We start from the raw sequence: 20,392 nt of genomic DNA on the forward strand, positions 1-20,392 counted from the left end.
CAGTGACTCAGGCTCAGTGGACAGCTTGGCAGCATGTTAACAGGAAGTGCCAAGGGTTGTTTTTAAAGAGACATTTAAATTTCAACCAGTTCAGGAAACTGTCAGATCTGACAAAATGAGCATCTCCAAGAAAGTCAATCATCTTTCGTTCAGGAGGGTCAAAATACACTGCACTGGCTGACGGGAACCCCAGGGGCGGTAGCTGCCCGTGTCATGAACCAAACACCCGTTTTTAAAACACCTGATGCTCTCCCCCATCCTTCAGAAGGCGTGTAGCTGCCCTGTCAGCCAGCCGGTGATGCTGTGACCTTTCTAACGGCACAGTCCACGCCAGAGGGCCCTTCTGAAGTCGAGTCGTCCAATTAACGGTGGAAGAAACAAAGTCAGCCAACTACAACGTGAAGGCAAGTTAAACCAAAGAAACATCCTCATGCTGCAAGATCCAGCAAGAATCTGGAAAATGCCACCGTGTCAATATGAGGACTGGCCAAGAACAAAATACCCAGCAAGGAGGCAGGGAGATTACGAGAGAGAGACAGAAAGACTGACTTAAAACTCTTAGTCACAAAAACACAAACGCCAGTATATAAAAAGAAAGGGAGAGGCCGAGAGAGAGAGGCCGTTAGGGTTAGCCGAGAGAGAGAGGCCGAGAGAGAGAGGCCGAGAGAGAGAGGCCGAGAGAGAGAGGCCGAGAGTTGGGGTTAGCGAGACAGAGAGAGAGACCACACTTGGGATGGATTAGCCGGGAAGTCTGGGAATTCCCAACCCCATCTTGGAGACATGCTTCACCTTTGACCCTTACCTTGGCCACGAACTGACGATCCTTCTGGTCCAGGTTGGCGGTGGGGGCCACGTAGTCTTTCCAGATCCTCACCTTGCGTTCTTTGGCGGACCTGCAAGACAAACGGGGCTCGGCGAGGCTCGTTCACACGTCACACGGCCACGCACCACTCGGAGGATAAACGTTTCGGCTCTCACTCCACAAGCCGTATTTAACTGCCACAGCCCCCCAGGTGCCTGCTATTCAACCACGGGAGATTCACACCTTTGCTGAAGTTGTGGAATCACTGTGAAAAACAGTGTTTCATGAAATCTTTCTGTATTTGGTGCAGGTGTCACTGCTAACAAAGGCAGGGTAAACAAGTGACCTGTCCAGATTCGCCGAAAGGGGCAAAGTGGGGGGCACTAACCGCTCCGCCGCTCTCAGCTTGTCAGCGCCTTGCGTGTAGACCGCCATGGACCAGTCCACACAGCGAGCGAAGCCTTCCTTCAGCAGCAGCTCTGTGATGTTACCATTCTGTGGGAAGACGGCAAGGGAGAATCACGCCCTGGATGTCTCGACCCAGTACTCCCTCCGTACCCACATGAACCAAAAGGACGACAGCCTGGCATCCTAGATCACCGAGAGAAATAGCTGAAAAGGCTCCCGGCGTCTTTGAGGAGTCCAGCTTTCCAACCACCAGCCGGTAATGGTTTCAACCTCAATGTTCTCACTTAAGAGGAACACTGGTGCATCATGGGCTCCCAGCTTTCAGCATGAAGCTCTTATTGGGTTCCTTATCATTTCCCAGTATTTAAAATGACTCTGTAAACGATGCAGGAAGGTTTCACAAGACAACCATGGGGCAACAATCATGAAAGGCGCTATATAAATTGAATTGAACTGCATTAAGTTAGGATCACCCAGTTCTCCAGGTCTAAAACAGATCTCACAGAAAGCAAGGTCCTCCATGGAAAGGGGCTGAACTCCTGCCAGAAGTTAAAAGCTGCCACCTTCTGGTCATGTGATTTCAAAAGATTACATGAAGCTTTAAAGACTCCCAACCGGTGAGGTACATAAATGAAAGGCATCTTCCCAGGGGAGGAGAAATTGCTTTACGAACGAAAAAGGCAGCTTTTCAGAAAACGCACCACAGGAACAGACCGACACTCCAGAGCAGGTAAAGTACCTTCATGCACCTTGTTTTCAGCCAGTTTAGCAGGGGGAACAAAACGACCAGATCACTTAAGACTAGCCAATGGCGGGCAGGCACCGCGAAGACCGCTGCAGGTTTCCATAGCGATTTAGGGACCACTCTGGCCGTGGCTCTTACCGGGTGCAGGATGGTGCCCAGGACGACCTGATTGTGGCAGCTCTCCAGGATGATCTGCACGTCTCGCTGGAGGAGCCGAGACTCGGTGAAAAACTTGGCCTCAGCAGCAAAAGACTCCGGAGACTCTGTGCCATCTGCCTCTCGTTTGAAGGTAGGACACTAGAGATATGGACGAGAGTGGGAAAAGCAGAGAGCCAGGCTTCAGAAAGGCCCTTTAGCTCTTCAGGAGTCGCCAGAAGTGGGCGCCGATCTGGACATGGTGTTTTATACAGCCGAGAGTCAATGCGACTCTTAAGTTTACAGCTACACCCACGTTTTCGTGGCATTACAGGTTTAGTGGTCGGGGGTCTTTACCTTAATTCCAGACAGCATCACCGTCACCAAGTAGTAGTCAGGCAGGAGAAGGGCCCTTACAACACTCCCATCACGGACGTGCTCGATGATTGCTGTAGGTGGGTATTTAAGACGGTCAGCACCATGGAAGGCCACTGTGGCTACATCAGGATTGACTCTGTAGAATTTCTGACAGGTTCATGACACCAGGTTCAGTGTGTTACGTTTTCAAATGTGGCCCAGTTGCAGTTATATTACAAAAAAGCACCACACAAGTGGAGTGCGTGCTTATTAAAAGTAGTACGGGAAAGGAGTGTAACAGAAGTACAAGCAACCAGGCCACCAAGAGCCACGGGCCTACCGTTAACAGGCTTCTGGTGCATGGAGTCCACGAAGTTGCGCGGGTTCTCGATGCTGTACTTGAGCTCACGGATGGTGTGGGATCCGCCTCCTTCAGACCACATGCCCTTCTTAGTCGACTTCGCCTGGTCCTCCAGGTCACAGAGCCGGGCTTGGTCTGGGCTGCAGGGGGCATGACGGTGCATTTACAAGGTGCACATGTATACCGACCACTGCGATGGTACATGACACCTTCCGCACTCTGTCCACCCATAACGAACTGAAGAAGAACCACTACAGATCAAACTGAGGTTACCAAGTGACTCAACTTTCATTTTGGATATTTTCTTGGGCTAATTTAGCTTAGGTATCTCGTTCAAGGGTCCTACAGCAGGATCCACCAGGGAACTGCTCTCCCAAGCCCTCTCCTTCCCTACACTCTGCTTTCTTCACTTTGATCCCTTCATTGCAAAGTTGCGCTGAAATTTCATCAGGACAGTTAGCACACACCCAAGAGATTAAACCTCCCCCACTGGAGCCAAACCAACAGTGTAGAAGGCAGCACAGCCAGACGCCAGCCACCCGCAGAAACCTCCGGGGGGGGGGAGCTCTGTCGAGGATCGGACAGAGACAAGGCGGTACTAATTGGAGAGCTTCCCCGGGTGTCAAACTCCAGCTCCTGTCAAACAGAACCGTTTACTGCCCGTCAGACCGGACTATTCACACTCTGGGACGCCGTAAGCCAGGGAAAGCCAGAAAGAGGAGACTCTAAAGCTGCCCCCACCCCCCAAAGCTGACCAGGGGTCCGCAGACTCAGCATCGCCTAGGATCATTACTGCGGCAAAAGCGCCAAACCCCACCGGCCATGAACACGAGCACTATCACCCATGACACCCCCTCAAAGACTCTCACACCTCCCACTGGATCCCTTGCTTGAAAAGAGCCACAAAAAAGAGCTTCCTGGAGCGGAAAATGATTGGCAGAATCGACTGGAATATTCTGGAAACGTAAACCATAAAACAGAGCCACAGTCACATCTCTAGGGGCGTAAAGAGCTTCGGTCGAGGACCTTGTGAATATGACATGATGTCTAGTGACACTGGGGCTCACTGGAACACTCCATTCCAGGAAAAACATGAAGATCTTAACCCAATAGTCAACCGGTAACTAGGGGGCTAACAGCTCTCAATAACACAAGAGGACTGAGTACCTGTAAGGATCAAGGGCAGTAGGCGACTCGCAACAAAGAAACTCTCAATGAATACACCTGTCAAAGTCGTTACAGGATAAACCACACAAGGTGACTCCTAGAGGGAGTCCTAGGCACTGACACAGAGGTCTGGCTAAGCGAAGGATTGCCCAAGGAGTACAGTGTCCAGATATCTGCGCACTTCGTAAAACGCTACCACAGAAAGGCGGCACTTGTCAAAGGGCTGTTTCACGGTTGCACTCTGTTGCCACCTTCTGTCACATTTCAGAACTGCATCTAGTTTGAGTTCTGATCCTGTTCTGCTCTAAGCAGAGGCATCCGCTCCGGACTGCCACAGGTAATAAACTACGTGAAAATTGCTGCCTAACAAAGCATGCTTTGATAATGTGCAGATGATGTACCAGTTCCTTTCAGTTAAACCAAAAGATATTCCTTTACTTCAGCTTAGTTAGGCTGCAGAGATAAGCCGCTATGTAATTTCCCGTCAAGAGACAAAGGGGAACCACTCGCTGGAAGGACACAGCTGAGTCAGCTACATGAACCACCGCTCAACCATAAACCTAGCAGCCATGCCAGGATTCCAAGCTGGAGCTGGAAGAACATGCAGCAGTGACTGGATGACTCACGCCAGAGACAGGACCCCCACAGATCCACCTCAGTCACACCTAGAGACCCGGGTATCACTGATGTAGAAAAAAAATTAAATAAAATACCAGAAGACCCCTGAAGGAGGACCATAAAGATGGTGCCTCTACTGAACTTTAGCTGAACCACCAGCTGTTCAGAGCAAAACCAAGACATTCCTGAGGTAAGCTAAGAAGGCCAAAAAAAGCAGACTTACTTGGTGCCACGGATCCCCTCCCTGCGGACGGTGGCGAGTCCTTCAGCAACCAAAGACTCTGCAATGTTCTCCCCTGACGTATCTGAAACGAGAGTGGAAGTGTGAGGAGAAAATCCAAACAAACTGATCCCGCAAGAACCGGCTCAACCTTTCACGGTGGGTTTCGAGCAATACCACTCCTACCCATAATTCCCAGTTCCACAGAACCACCCAAAAACCACTTCAAATGGTCCATCTGCAGCATCAGATTGTTCAGGAACAACACCATCCATAACACAACACCCACCACAAACCCAACCCAGTCATACATTTCCCAGAAAGACATTCAGATAAAAAAAAATAAAAAATCAAGACCATTCTTTGTGGTTATACATACCTTTGCCCAGGTACACCATCCCATACTCTCTTCCCTGGTTGGTCTTGATCTCCACGTTGAAGCACACTTCCTTACCAATCATCTTCTTGCGGAGGAACTCACGAGCCTGGAAGGCCCAGGGCTAAAACACAGTTACCGTTCAGGTCAGCTGTGTCCAAACTCAGTGGCAGAACGTTTGATCAAGACACACTCAGACTCCTGGCTCCTCGCAAGCATGTGGTGTTTGTGGCACAAGAAAAAACAAAGCAGTTAGAGGAACAAGATCGCCCTGCGATGGACTGGCATCCAATCCAGTGCGTTTCTCAAGCTTTAAAATTAGTTACCAGAAGTTAACAGACAAGATTCAATTTGAATTCTTTGGTAGGAAGTCCTTGCTGAATTAATTTACTTCATTAAAGTTCGGTTGTTCAATCACCAAAAGTGACCATGGGAGAGAGTGAGTGGAGGACACATGCATCCACACCAAGGCGAAAGGTCTCCTCACCTCATCGGGAACATCCTTAGTGTCGGGCTGGCCCTGGACAGCACGCCGCGCCAAGGCACCGGCCCGGATGTTGCTGAGGTTGATCTGTCTCTCTGGTGGAGGCCCCCCCCGAGGCTGACCTCGAACAATGATGGCACATCCCGAAAGAACCTGAGAGACAACACACACACACCAAGCTCAACCACTAGGCAGGGGGGGGGGAGTCAAAACAGAGGGAGATAGTGATTCCAGAGGCAGCTCTGCCAGGCTAGAACTCAGCCTGCCAATATGGAGTTTGGAGGTTCCCCCCCACATCTGTTCGAGTTTCCTCGTCATCTACAGAGAACCTCAGGCTCGGATGAACTGGTATTACATATTACATATACCATCTGTGACTCCCAGGAGAAAGGCACCACAACAGAGGAGTTCATGGAAATTAATACATAGAAAAAGACGTTTTTAATCCTGCTGTTAAGTAACACTGCCGACAATATGTATATTTCAACTTATGTATAACATACCGTACAGTGAAATATATAAACAAATCCCACAAATCAGACGCAGCAGAAGCCAAACTGCACTTGGAAACCATCAGGCTCTCCACACATCCACGTGCCGCTGACAGACAGATTTGATAAACGTAAATATTAAGCTAATGATTAACGGCAGCGTTATTTGCTTTATTCACGGGTTTACAATTTGCATACTATGACCTTAACATTGACCGATAAGACACATAACTTCTAACAAAATGATACAGGCTTAAATGCGTTTCAAAATCCAATACGAAAAGACCTATATCAATAAACTGAAGTAGCAATTCTTACGTTGCCTACCTTGACAGAAAAAAAATCCAAACCTACTAAAATTCACCCCTAAGAGAGATAACTTGTAAAAAGCGGGTTTAATTATTTACAACTGTTTTAACCGCAACACAGAACAACATCCTTGAGAAAGAATTTAACACAAAAAGACTACAAAAACGTAAATAAGTATTTAAAATAATAAAGCTGGACTGGAAGAAACTTGCAATGAATACACGTACAAGTGGTACTCAGCCGCTTGAGGTATCGAAACTGCAAAGCGAACGGCAGTAACGCTGATGAGTCACATCTGTTCATTTAGAACGATATTACAAAATTTTAAAAACAACCCCCCATAAATGGGAATTGAAAAGTAACTTTAAAAAGTAACAGCCGTCCGCGAAAGTTCATGAGATAGTTTGTATAAATGGCGATGCAGGGGTTTCCACTCGGACGGCCAGACTTACACCTACGTGTCAGTTTCTCATCCCGAATAAAGTGAAGTGTCACCCCCCCATCAGGACCCCGATCGCCGGTAACAGACCTCATTACTGATTTTAACGAATCACTGTGAATTTCGAATTTCGTCGCATGACTGGAGCGTATTATACGTTAAAAATTATACATGTTTTGCATTTTTTGCAAACGATCCGCATCATTTATCACGTTTTTCAAAAACCTTCATCGCTTTCCTCTTCATGTTGCTTAATTAAACGTAAGAACACTTCAATCACGAGAATTACGATACTCTGATCAGAGTCCTCGCAGATTTATGAAATTCGATATCATCACCACCACCACCACCATCATCATCGGATGTGGTCATATAATAATTTAAAGTGTTTATTTCGAAGCTATTACTAATACTCCGCCATCTAAACACACTACCTGAATTCAAAAAGCTACGCGGCAAGGGAACTTGCACAAACACACACGCGCGCAGGTCCCTGGACAGAAATACCAAAGTGAAATCAAACAAATGTATTAGTTCCACTTCGACGTCAAATAAATCACCCACGTTTAAACATGTTTAAGAGACAGGCGAGGTGTGAATGAGCCGAGAAACTGCCCTCCATCAGATGCTTAGAACTTACTTATCCAGATCCTTGCTTTTAAGCTCCTCAGACCCCCACAGTTGTGGTTTAGGCTTACCATTTTCACTATTCCTCTTTGCAATGGCGCAGAAGAGCCAGGATTTGCTTGTGCTTGTGCAGACGCCGAAGAGGCCATGGTCTCAGTGATTTAAAACGTAAGGGATCCAGAGAGATCAGGAAGAAAAGAGTCGGCAGTCAGAGCGACTGTGCTACTGGAGAGTCCAAGAAAGGGAAAAAAGGACTGAGCGTCGCTTTACACACTCACTAGACCGGAAGCGCACGATGCCATGCAGCCCCAGCATGCACAGGACATACACGTCAAATTGCGATTTATTCCGGGCCACGGCCGGGAGGGTCTGCAGTGCAACTGTATGCAATTCTTTGAAAACGTAAGATATGTAAAAAAATATATATATCTTCCGGGGTAAAAAGGGGCGCGACACGTCAGCACGATTTTAAAGCGGACATGCGAGAAGGAGGTTGTTGATAGTGTTGCATATTGGGGGTTTTGGTGAATGAGAGAAGCGAAAACGCGTGTTTTAAGACATTATATATGGGGACTTATGTGATTTCGCTATCGATTCACCATGATTCAGTTTCGGAAACACCATCTATCTCGGCAACTAAAGCTCTAAATGTCTTGATCTTCATTACTAATCTAATAATTGAATTTAGCAAGGAATTTATTTTTCGCTGAGTATTTCGATTGTTCTATATGTGTTCTCATATTTCGTAATATTCCAAGTTTTTTTTTTAATAATTCAAGAGCATATGCCTTTTTAAAGTTTCTGTGTTCATATTACTATTACTGTGTGTGTATATATGTATATATATATGTTTTTGTTTTGTTTTGTTCGAACGTTACTGAATTTGATATGACATTTGGTGTCCGCCAGGTGGTGCTCACCCCCGACATAAATCGGTGTGACTAGAAATGTGAACGCATCAGTGTCGGTACCGCCTTACAGAGCAACGAATCCTGACTCCGTATCTACGTCCGTGAAGTTTGTGTCCTCCCCGCGCACAGACTTTGGTCTGTGCATACACTGATGAAAAAAACATCCCATCCATGGTGCTCCCCGTGGTCCTGTACTTTCTGGGATAGGATCCAGGCCCGTGGTGACCCTGTAATGGATAAGCAGAAAATGTGTGTATTTATTAGTTAATTGGGGCACTGTAAAGGTGGGAAGTGAGGACATATTGCAGGGGCTCCTGAGTGAGGGCCCCCCCCCAAAAAAATTGGATCACAATTGGATTGACCTGGGTTGGGGGCCCATTATGATATGCTTTCATGGGGCCCCAAATCTCCAGCAGTGCCCCTCCCTCTGTCTATCCATTCTCCACAATCATTTATGTAGAAGCACACACATGTGTCATTTAGCAACACCAGATCATGAGAATAGGATGGGAATTAAACCCACAAGCCAAGAGTGTAACACTACAGTGAGTTGGGCTTTAGATGTGTGGTTGTACTAATAAAATGACAACTACATATGTCATATGTTGCTTTATTAAAATAAATATATAGTTATATAGGAGAGTGTCTGAATCAGTGGCGAACTGCAGCTCCTGCACATCTGCAAGGTCAGTGATGGACAAAGGGTTTAGTACACAGTATGAACAACTCAAAGACGATGAAATATGTCGTCAGTTATAGTTTACTTACATTAAAATGCTGCCACTTGTTCTTGAAATCCCACGGAGCCTGCTCAGTGTAAGGTACACATGTCGTTGCTATAATAGACATTTTGAATGAAAACTCGCATTTCGACATTACGAAGTGCTTTAACGCAGTTATGAAGTGACGATTCTTTGTTTAAAATGATGGAGCATTTGTTCATGTTATTAAAAATGTCTGTATAATATGAAATTATATAACGTCATATTAAATAGTTTATACTAGAGTATGGTGGTATTTTCGTCGGCTGAGATTTATTCGTCTACAAGAAAGCTGGGAAACGTTTCGCTACCTTACAGCCCACTAACCTTGCACGACGTTCCCAGACTCTAAGCGGAGAAATCCAAGCAATTTCCGTTATCTACAGTTAAGAAACTATATTTTTAATAGCAGTATGTCACAGCAGGGTCTTTAACTGAAATGGTCTCTGAAATGATCGAACGTTATGATGATACGTTTGCCCTTATGTACAGTATATGCGAGATTTATCATTTCAGTTTACATTGTTTAAAAAAACACTGTTGTGCGCGCATATGTATTTTACTATGCGAAGTGCATGTTTTTTTTGTAAAAACAAGTAATATGCACTACAATTAGTAATTGTATATATTAATCTACACATTATCACATAGTAGAACACTTCATAGAATAAGTTATCTTTATTTCAAATGTATGACACAATGCTTTATGGCCAACAACGTACGCATTAATCTAAGACATATACAATGCGGTCCAAGGGTACTAAATTAAAATAATAACCATACCGAATTTTAAATTAGTAGACTTAGAGTAATATCGTACTGTGGAAGTTAAAACTTGTTTATGAAGAAGCCCGATAATGGTGTTTTTACCTTACTGTGTCAGTTTATCGTTGTTACTTGCAGATAACTTTGCACTAAATACGTGAGAGTGTGCGCTATGGATAACTTTTGGTAACCTCGTGTTTGCGCAGGAGATCTGACTACCTTTTACGCTCCTTTCTCCACAATTAAGAACTATAATAAATGTGTATATAATAATGTATATCATGTATATGTCGGTGTGTGGTTTTGTTAATATATGGGTCATAAACCCATTTTCTCTGAGAAAAAAAGTAACTATAAGTAGTCATTAGCACAAAATTTGAAAATTACGCACCTAATGTTTGATCGGTACTATGCCAACCGAAGGATTATTTTATTAACATTTGTTCAAGTACATGAGAATTCAAGTAATATAAGTACTTTGACTGAAGCGGACTATGGGATTTGATAACTGAAATAAATAATTTATCAATTTTTATCTGTTGGTAGGGAGATATTGGTGTTCCGCCTTACTGTGCTCAATATGCCGTGGTTCCAGTACTGAAAATATTATCATAAACTAACCCGTGGTTAATATATAATTTGGAACATATGGCTTTTTAAAATAAACCCTTTATTTTTGTAGTGGCATGACCTATGTGGATTTTACTAATGATGCCCAATTAGTCATTAAACAGATTCGACCACGAGGCTTGTATGGATTTTCATTCGCTAATATTTGCTCGTCAAATATTTTCTTTGAAACGTTTACAACATATTTTATCTACATGTCAGACAGGAGACATCTGTGAGTGTTTTTCGAATCTCCATTTCATAAATATACTGCCAATTGGTCGCATACATTTCTATGTCTGCCTCTATTTGTTCACGGTTGAAAGAAAATGTAATAAAAGAGTGTATTTGACGGATTTATGATTTATCAAATGTACTTTACCATATGGCAGACGTTTTAATGTTTGTTTTAAAATACAATCGAGCTGGATTTTAACGTGAATGTAGAAGATGCCCGAGTCACGTGACGGGCGGCGAGCCCTTTAAAGAGTAAAACTCAAGGCGCCGCGTGCACGTCGTATTTTTCAGGAAAATGTCCATTTCTGAAGCGCGTTCCAAGGCGCACATCTATGCAATAACTTAAGAGGCAGCTTACACAGCCGCAAATTTTTCCTACCCGCTAGCTGAGAAATGCTGTCCATCACAATTCGGTGCTGAAAATACACCTTCCATGCGCTGGGTAATAGGCTATGTTACCCTCCTCGTGGCATCGCCTATATTTGCTGCACACCTACTGAAATACAATGAACTGGCACTTTAACAAGAACAAGGTCAGGAAACTGATGTTAAACAGCGAAGCTTAAAAACTGAAGGTTTCACTTTGCTGTTTTTAGACTTTGAAATGTTCTTGCAAATACACCTATTCTTACACTTGATACAAACTACTTTGACGGGGGTGAGACCACGTTTGATTCTTGCGGTGAACCATAAAATGTGCAATGCGACACAGCACATACAAAAAGAATAAAAACATTCATGGTGATCATAATTCACACCTACGTGTGTATATGACTATTTGGTTGATTTATTGTGTAAATTGCATAAGTAGATTTGGGCATACACTGCACTTGTCAACAGCACAGTTGGGGGGAAACATAACACAATACTCGGTTGTCTTCAAACTGAAGCGGTCGTGAGATCATGCACTCACGCATGCATGCTGATTTGCATGCAATATAAGGCTATAAATTACTGGGGTCAGACTCACGTCAGTCAGGCAGGACTGCTGGCCTATATGCGAGTCTCCTGCCTGCAGGATCCCCCCACTGTATGAGGGCAGTGAGTCATTACATCTTTGGATTTGAAAAACACTGTTCCGGATTTGGCGAAATTCAGCAGAATTATTTACGTTTTCCAGGTAAGGTGGCGGTTCAGCATTACTTGGAACTTGTGTGAACTTCGCCAAAATGTACCAATGAAATGTCGCACCTGATGCATTTAACATAACCTGTACGTATATCTACCATTTTTTGTTTACCACAGAAAAGTTACCAGTAGCGGATGATGGAACTGCACAATAAGGACGTGATAGAACAAGGTTTATTATTACGACATTATCTTTTAAAAACGCTGCATGTAATATGCGTAACTGTTTTGTCCTTTCGGATGTAGTTTTTTATATTTGCGTTTAAAATTTGATTATTATAATTGCTAACGAGGTATTTAATGAGACAGTTAGACATTTTCAAATTCAAAGTAGCTTGAAAACTAATTGAAATATAGCCATCCAACAAAGTAGACATTTCTTGATTTGTCTTTTTTTTTAATGAAATACTGAAGTTATTGAAAGGTAACAGTTACGATAATTTCATAATTTCACATTTGTTTTGAGCCTTCTTGCTGCTTTTTATAGGAGAAAGTTGCATAAACCAACTCGGAGGGGTATTCCTGAACGGCAGGCCCCTCCCTGCATATAAAAGGAGGAAAATAGTGGAATTGGCGGCGGAGGGTGTAAGACCTTGTCAAATATCACGGATTTTAAAGGTACCGACGTGCGACACGTTTTCGCGGAAAACGCTAATGCTAATGATAAATATATTAAAACATATTTATCCTTCTGTCGTATTTTTTATCCAGGTGTCCAACGGCTGTGTCAGTAAAATCCTCGGCAGATATTATCAAACCGGACTTTTGTGTCCCAAATCGATCGGGGGTAGCAAACCTCGCCTGCTCACGCCAGAAGTGATTTCCAACATCGGTCGGTACAAGTGTGAGAACCCATCGGTTTTCGCCTGGGAAATCCGGGAGAAACTCCAGTCTGATGGGGTCTGCGAACCTAACAGGGTCCCCAGTGTAAGTGAATTAACCGAAAATCGCGCTGATTCAGCTCAAAATTTCATCTTATTTTAATGCAGAACGGAAGCTATTTTTAAGTGTTGACAAAACTACAGGAAAGAAGGAAATACAATTTTATGATCATATGCATTGCAATCGTAGAAAGGATTTAAAGTCTAATACACAGTATAATAAAAAGGTCACGCATTGTTCACGCGCTGTTTGTAGGTGTCGTCTGTAAACCGAGTTTTGAGAAACATCCACCTGGATCTCATACCCTTTGGGACAGACTGCCCTGGGCCTCAGGGTAAATGGTTGTTCTTTAAATCACAAATATTCTCCTGAAATGCAGTCAACTCAATTTTCGTTCCTGCCATCTTTTTCCTCATCGAATCGTATAGAAAACGCGTCTGGTAGAGATGTGGGCAAGATGACGGAGTGGAGGACTGATGATGGTCCTGCAGCAGAAGATAGCAGGACAGGAAAGAAACAACACAGGATCCGTACTGTATTCACCGAAGAACAATGTGCAGTATTAGAACAAGGTACCCGCAGCTCAATGTCTGATTAAACACTGCTTTGCAAAGTAGGTCATTTTTAGTAAACTATGGGCGGGATTAAAAAGCATTTAAAATCGCAAGAAGTCGTTTTAATTGAGGTAAAATGATTTATGTCTGAGGAATCTAACATATAATGTGTGTCTTCTTGAGTTTGTATTACTTTGTGCTGTGTACTGATGCAATGGGTAAATCCAGCAGTATTATTAAACTATGGGTTGAAATGATCCGCTTGAAGTGTAATTGTGAATGTGGGCCGTCCCTATCATCCACCTTGTGCTTTTTTTGTTAATGTTGCAGAGTTTCGACAGGGACATTATCCAGACTCGCTCACTAGGGAGAAACTAGCAGCAGAGATGAACCTTTCAGAAGGAACAATAAAGGTAATGAGGATGGAGATGAGTGGCAGGCAGGCCTTGCAGAGATTTCAGTTTATGGGCACTTTTTTCAGGAGCCAGAATGTTTTTCCGGAACCAATAATTTTGTCGTGTTCACACCGCATGCTGGAACTCAGTCCGATTGTGTTTCATTGTCTCTCAAGCTTATTTAGCATAAAGGTCCAAGTTCTTGTTCTGCAGTGTGAAAGTGACACAAGACGTTGGCCTTGAACTACAAAAGTGCCCAGTCGAAACAGCCCAAGCACTTGAAACCAGGGCCAGGTTCTGGAACTTCAGTGTGAAAGCAGCTTATACTGTATGAAGACCTCATTTTACATAGGATATACTGCATCCCTATCTGGGCTTGTGGAACGTCACATTTCCTATGGATCAGGAGCCTCAGCTAATGCAGGAGATAGATGTGTGTGACAGGAATAGTGAGCGTTACCTTCATGCTCTGGAAGCAAACGTATGTATTAGGGTGGAGTTACTCCTACTTTGGAGATCCCCATGGTGAGGGACAATAGTAGTAAAATAGCCAGTACGATAGAATAAATAACATTTAAACCATGAATTTCCAGAGTAACTCAACTCCAACCTCATTCAGGCTGTTAAGGAGGAGTGGGGTAATGCTGACTGAAATGATGTTGCTCCACAAGGTTGCCATGCCCACTTTTGGAGACAGGGTGAGGAGTATAGAGATCCGTGACCTCGGTAAGGGAGGTGTGGCCTGACACGCTTGGCGTTCTCCAACACGACCCTCACCGGGAAGAGCAGTGTGGAGAAGATGAAATATATTGCATCCATCCTTCAGACTGAATTGAATGTAATTACAAAAATTTGATAAAATATTACATGTAAAGGTAATGATTTGGGGGGCGGCACAGTGGTTAGCACTGTTGCCTTGTACCTCTGGAATCAGGGTTCGAGTCTTCGTGTGTGGAGTTTGCACGTTTTCCCAGTCTTGGCAAGGAGGTTCCCCCAAATGACCAAAAACATGCTAAAGTTCATTGGAGTTACCAAATTGCTCATAGGTGTGTGAGTGAGTGTGCCTGTGATGGGTTGCTGCCTGCATTGCAAACATAGGCTCCGGACCCCTCCGGATCCTGAACAGGACAAGTGGTTACAGAAAATGGATGGATGGTAATGAAACTGGAGTAAATTTACTGACCTCTGAGAATATCTTAAAAATCAGACATTGTATCGTGTAGGGTGAAATTATCCTTCAAATAACTGAAACACATTATATATTTTGTTGTCAAAAATGCAAATGTGTATCTCTCACCTGAAGGTCTGGTTTTCTAATAGAAGAGCAAAGTGGCGCCGGGAGGAAAAACGAAATTGCGCCCTCTACTGTTTGGGAGGTATGCAGTTCATGACATCCTTCACATTTTCAGTCATACTATAACACTCCAGCTGTCTTTGAACCGGAGAAGTTAAGACTATTTTGCAGAAATTTCACATTCTGCCTTCGAAAATAAATGTATGCCATTGACAATAGACCTTTTACGGAAAAACAACATGTGAGCAAAGTAGCCATCACAGCACATGGAAGCTGCTGCCCTGTGCAGAGCTGTACTGAACACATGCAGAATGCGTGCATGTAGGTTACTTGGAAGCAATCGCGGTCAGCGGGGTACTCAACAGCGCCTCCCTTCTGCCACAGACATCATGAGTAGAGAGAAGTCAAGCACCTCCAAGCTGGGCTCTGCAGAAGACGGTGCAGGTCCCCATATTCCCCAGGTAGGTTAAAGCTGTTATGCAATACCAGTTTGTAATTAACTCTTTAATGACACAGTGAGCCCAATATAGAGTTAAAAATCATGCAATAATTGAAAAGGTTTTATAACTTTTTAGCATTTTAAATTTCAGCCTGTCATGCCAAAAATGCCTTTTTCTTGCATGTTATTCATTATTATTATTATTATTATTATTACTATAACTATATGTTATGCTTTTGCAGTGTACGTACTGAAACTGCTTTGCGTCGCTTTGACATGCATCACTGGTATTACGCAGAACTGGCATTAATCCATTGTGTTTCCTTCAAAGGGAATTTCTTTAAACACGGCAGGAAACAGCATTTTCCCCACGTTGTGTTTTCTGTGTCCAGAGTAACTGGAACCAGGTGGCATCAGTGCACCAGGAAGCCCTAGCAGCATTCTCCTACAGCATGGCCCCCAGGGAGCTACACTGGGCCGCAAACCCAGCCGCCTCTCACGCCCCCTACCAGCCAGGTGAGGTATCACACCCACTCTGCAGTGAGATTAGAGCATGGTTCACCTCTCCTTCAGGACTCCTACACTGGCGTATGGCTACCAGAGGCACTAATTGAGCCTGTTGCGATAGGATTTCTCACCAGTGAACATCCCTTGAGGCTCTGTCTGTAATGAGGGAGAAGATGTTATAGATTCAATTCAATAAAATATCCCCAAATTGGATTGCCTGGAATGTGCATAATGGTCATTTGTCCAACTGCTGAACAGTAATTTCCATTTTAATTGTGATTTCGAACCTATAATTTTATGAGATTTATCCCCATCCTACACAGAGTGATGGCTGTCTTGCAAATATTACTGCAGCACTAAATGTTTTGCAAAGACGGCCTCTCCCCGGGTTACGATGAGGTCACGTTCTGATAAGCCTATCGTAAGGCAGAAATGTACTTTTACAGTACACCTAACATCATAGCCTAGCCTAGCCTACCTTAAACGTGCTTAGAACACCTACATTAGCCTGCAGTTGAGCAAAATCATTAACACAAAGCCTATATTATAATAAAGTGTTGAGTATCAAGTGTAATTTATTGAATAATGTCCTGGAAAATGAAACATTTACCCATCGTAAAGTCGATACATCATAGCACAGACCGGCGTACCCCAGGGAGCGTCTGTGTAGTAGTCAGGGGTGGATCCTGACAATCAGGAAAATCCCCGATTTATTCCAGGCTGTGGTGATGGATGCTAGCAGTAATGATTGTGGGGGTGGAGCTCCGGGGGTCCAATGGCGTGGAGGCTTACAGAAAGTGCATTCTGGGAAGGTTTACAGTGCCACTCTTTTACAGTCTCCCTAATCACCAGAAGAGCAGGCGCTTCCGGCTACGGTTCCGCCCACCTGGCCCCTCCGTGGAACTCGGTGCCGTACCCTGCAGAGGAAAGGACCCCCCTGCCCGTCATCCTGGGACACTATTTCTCCTGCCTCACTGATGAAGACCACGTCTTGAAGACAAGCACTCCTCAGACGACCCTATCAGACACTCAGCATCTGGGGTTGCTTTAGCTTGTATATAAACCTGGACATTAGTTATCTGAAGATAACGAGTGATAAATAGCAATAAATAGGAAGAGACTGAGATCGTATTTAAACATGTCACATTAAACAAATCCAGCTTTCAGTTCTTGAGTATAGAGTAAGTTGTTGAAAAGAATGAAAGCTGATCAGACATACTCACACTAGCATGGAATCCGAGGTGCTACCGGGCGTACCCCCTCACTTGTGCTCCTTTGGGACAGAATCCAGACTTACCACAAACATATACTGGTTATGCTGTTAGGAAATGCATGGATGGAACTGGAAATATGCTCGTAGCACATCAAGACATTCCGCATTATTTTTCATAAGCAAAACACAAATATTTAATTCTGAAACAAAGATCTGCTGATATTAGCTATTTTAAGATATCGTTTCATGAAACCCGTTTTATCCAACTATAAGTACTAAGACAGTGGAAAATTAAACCTAATTCGTGGTGTTACCAGAAGGGGGCAGCAAAATCACAGTCATGCTTTAGTTTAGTTCATCCACCAGGGAGGATTAAATACACTCCATACACTTGTGTTTTATTTCAAGTTTTATGAGGAACAATTTTTATTGGCAATTGCCTTTGATGAAAGACATAGTTTGACCGTAGATAAAGGGGTATGCATCTCCATTAGCGGTTTGGTATGCCCCGCCAGACAGTAACCCCCCCCCCTCCTCAGTGTTTGCCCCTTGTCTGTTCAGCATTACATTGCTAGCGTAGCATATACATTACAAGTGGTGAAGGATGGAGTATGTTTAAATTGAAAACTGCAGAGGACCAAAACAAGGACATTCTCTCTGAATAAATAGTCTTACTAATACGGAAGTAAATAAATAAAAATTTACTAAATGTGATTTGCTAAGCTGGGTGGAAAAAAATGAATAGGCCTAACCGCATTAACCCTTCAGGTGTGTGTTCTTCTGTTCAAAAGGTCTGTTCGTTTAAGAGCTGTCATTTACCTAAATTCGCAATACTCCCACTATCCGTTACCCCTTAGTGAAATCAGCCAGTTTCATCGTTGCATTACTAAATACCAACATATGCGGGTCCCTTACATGCACCACTGTGGACTTTCGCTGAACCTTTTTCCCCTCTCGTGCAGTCAAAACACACTTAGGGCAAATTAATTTCTACGTTGCGATCCAACAGGGAGTAGGTCACAGGAAAAAAAGGCGTCCAGCGAAAGCAGTGAGACGAACGAGAAAAGCGCGGCGATTTAGCAGCAGGGATCTAATAGCCGAATGAAAAGGAGAACCAGCAAACGCACCAAGCTCAGTCTAATGGGCAGAGTGGGACCCCATCGGCCCTGCTACAAAAAAACCCATAAACCTTAAACAAACAAAGTGTCAACTCACTAAATCAAGCCTGTAGTCAGGAAGGCGGTTAGGGGCCGGGCTGTGCCCCACGATCAAGCTACAGCTGAGACTGCCGCGAAAACCACGACCCGATCCCACTTACTGACTCCTAAAGACGGGCTTTTTACACGCCGCCGAGAGACACGATCAGCAAGAAGCACTGCGGGGGTCACTGTGTGACCCGTACTAAATACTAGGCTAACTAATAAAGGCACTGCATTGTTACATAGACAGATAAATAACAAAATATGTATAAAGCAACGAAAATCGTTCTTTACTTTCTCATCGTTGCCTCTTTTGACCCATGACAGTAGGATGAGTTTTAGAGGAAAATACCACAATTTTAGGGATAAATTAAGCACTTAAGCTGAGTAATAAACCAAAACGCATGTGAGTGAGTATTTTGTTCGCAGCGCGCGTTTCCGCCTTGCCTGCGCGATCCCAGCCTAGCCTACTTGCGCGCTCATGCGACCAGGGGTCCGCGCACTTGGATTAAGACTGTCTCAGGGGAGCGTGGAGCTGGTAGAGCCGAATCACAGCCTGACAAATCCCTCCTTTGTCCTGGCACACTGAAGCATAGACGAAAGCAAATAAATGTAGGTCAGAAAACTTGTTTTTACATCAAATGTCCCGTCCTTGCACAGCAAGATAATTACTAGAGAGTATATTTTTTAGAATGGGAGAAATAATCTGCTTCAGTGGTATTGTTTTGACACATTAAGGTATATGGAGATAGCACGGGCTGATTTAAAAACATATACCTTTTTATGGTTTATGCGAGGTTGTGGTATGACACCAGCATATACTTTGAATACCATACTTCGTAATATATACTATATACCCCTCCAAAATAGTTTACACAACTGTAATAAAAATATTTCTGTGTGAATGACAATGTAATGTGCTTTGTCGTGAAATTAATGAAAGAATTGACACTTTCATCTCGTGTCACTGTCACCATCAATAATCTGATAGCAATTGTTCCCCTTTCACTAACCTTGAAAAAGTAAAGACAGCTAATAGTTTTTTTTTTTACTTACAAGTCTTTTCAAGATGACAATACTGATTCAAGATTTCTTTATTTGTCACGTACATTGTTATATATGTGCAACATTAATGACCTTTTATGTTATCCAGATCGTTCCTATAAAGAGCACAACTCGCTGAAGTACAGTTTGTAACCATCTGAACACTGTATTAACTGAAAGACATTTAGTTTGGGATGAAACATAATCTCGTATTTTAGTGGGTGAACAATGGCAGGTCAGCTGGATGGATGAATCTTAAAGCATCGGCATGAAGGATCGCCGACTGCCTTCAGGACGAAAGCCTACGTAACAACAGCCACAGGCGTCGTTTCCCATTTAAGATGCAGTCCCTTTATAAGTAGAGCCCATTTACTGGAGTCAAAATACTTGAACCCCAATCAACATTCCCCTCGTGCCACATCTGCACGGCAAGATAAACAAGCAAACATATACAGTGAGGCCCTGACATTATGGAGACAAGTATCAAATCATTCCAGGAGTGACGCACGCTTGCTAGATTACATCATCTTTAACGTTTATAATTATTTAAAACACTTATATTTGTTTTTTTGTAACATTTCACTGCAAGCTTTTTAGGTTTCACCTAAATCCATTTTTTAAAGGGGGGGGTGGTTTGTGTCCTCTAAGCCTTCAAATGAAGCAGAACATGAAGGACAAGGCAGCAGCACGTTTGGCGGACTACGCCGAAGTAGAAACCAAGGTCAAATCTCAAATGAACATGTAAAACCCGATTTTCTCATCATCGTTTAATACTGGCCAATCGATGAGAATACCATCTGGTCAGAGGGAGCTCTTTTTATATATATAAATCTGCCCTGGCGTCCAGCAATCCTGTTTGCCTGATCAGATTTCTACAAGCCTTGGGCTTTGCTGTCCCCGAGCAGAAGACTTCAC

At 43.7% G+C, this 20,392-nt stretch overlaps 2 protein-coding genes and 1 long non-coding RNA gene across 3 annotated transcripts in view; 1 reads left to right on the forward strand and 2 right to left on the reverse strand.

Annotated features, from left to right (window-relative positions):
- Nucleotides 1-7,858, reverse strand: part of snd1 (staphylococcal nuclease and tudor domain containing 1) — a 90,141-nt gene extending 82,283 nt beyond the window's left edge. The window contains exons 1-9 of the mRNA XM_049020584.1: nucleotides 7,611-7,858; nucleotides 5,677-5,826; nucleotides 5,193-5,313; nucleotides 4,817-4,898; nucleotides 2,788-2,948; nucleotides 2,448-2,539; nucleotides 2,094-2,252; nucleotides 1,191-1,297; nucleotides 803-893 (exon numbers count right to left, since the gene is read on the reverse strand). Coding sequence (XP_048876541.1) covers nucleotides 803-893; nucleotides 1,191-1,297; nucleotides 2,094-2,252; nucleotides 2,448-2,539; nucleotides 2,788-2,948; nucleotides 4,817-4,898; nucleotides 5,193-5,313; nucleotides 5,677-5,826; nucleotides 7,611-7,688 — 1,041 coding nt within the window. The 5' untranslated portion in view covers nucleotides 7,689-7,858. The remainder of the gene's footprint in view (nucleotides 1-802; nucleotides 894-1,190; nucleotides 1,298-2,093; nucleotides 2,253-2,447; nucleotides 2,540-2,787; nucleotides 2,949-4,816; nucleotides 4,899-5,192; nucleotides 5,314-5,676; nucleotides 5,827-7,610) is intronic.
- A 39-nt stretch (nucleotides 7,859-7,897) lies between these two features.
- On the forward strand, nucleotides 7,898-17,218 carry pax4 (paired box 4). The gene is made up of 11 exons (XM_049006193.1): nucleotides 7,898-7,941; nucleotides 12,068-12,122; nucleotides 12,438-12,568; nucleotides 12,662-12,877; nucleotides 13,088-13,166; nucleotides 13,261-13,404; nucleotides 13,717-13,799; nucleotides 15,085-15,157; nucleotides 15,460-15,536; nucleotides 15,907-16,030; nucleotides 16,858-17,218. The coding sequence occupies exons 2-11, from the start codon at nucleotides 12,086-12,088 to the stop codon at nucleotides 17,070-17,072; spliced, it is 1,179 nt and encodes a 392-aa protein (XP_048862150.1). The 5' UTR covers nucleotides 7,898-7,941; nucleotides 12,068-12,085; the 3' UTR covers nucleotides 17,073-17,218.
- Nucleotides 16,809-18,893, reverse strand: LOC125735170 (uncharacterized). Its single transcript, XR_007394475.1, has 3 exons — nucleotides 18,728-18,893; nucleotides 17,245-17,294; nucleotides 16,809-16,938 (listed from the first exon to the last, which is right to left on the reverse strand). It is a non-coding gene; the product is annotated as an uncharacterized LOC125735170 (long non-coding RNA).
- Between the last annotated feature and the right edge of the window lie 1,499 nt (nucleotides 18,894-20,392).

This window comes from Brienomyrus brachyistius, chromosome 1, assembly GCF_023856365.1.
Source record: "Brienomyrus brachyistius isolate T26 chromosome 1, BBRACH_0.4, whole genome shotgun sequence".
Taxonomy (NCBI): domain Eukaryota; kingdom Metazoa; phylum Chordata; class Actinopteri; order Osteoglossiformes; family Mormyridae; genus Brienomyrus; species Brienomyrus brachyistius.

Coding starts and splice junctions, on each gene's coding strand:
- pax4 (XM_049006193.1), top strand. CDS start 12,086: ATGATGGAACTGCACAATAAGGACGTGATAGAACAAG. Junction 15,537..15,906: donor CAGGTCCCCATATTCCCCAG/GTAGGTTAAAGC, acceptor TTCTGTGTCCAG/AGTAACTGGAACCAGGTGGC. Junction 16,031..16,857: donor TCACGCCCCCTACCAGCCAG/GTGAGGTATCAC, acceptor ACTCTTTTACAG/TCTCCCTAATCACCAGAAGA.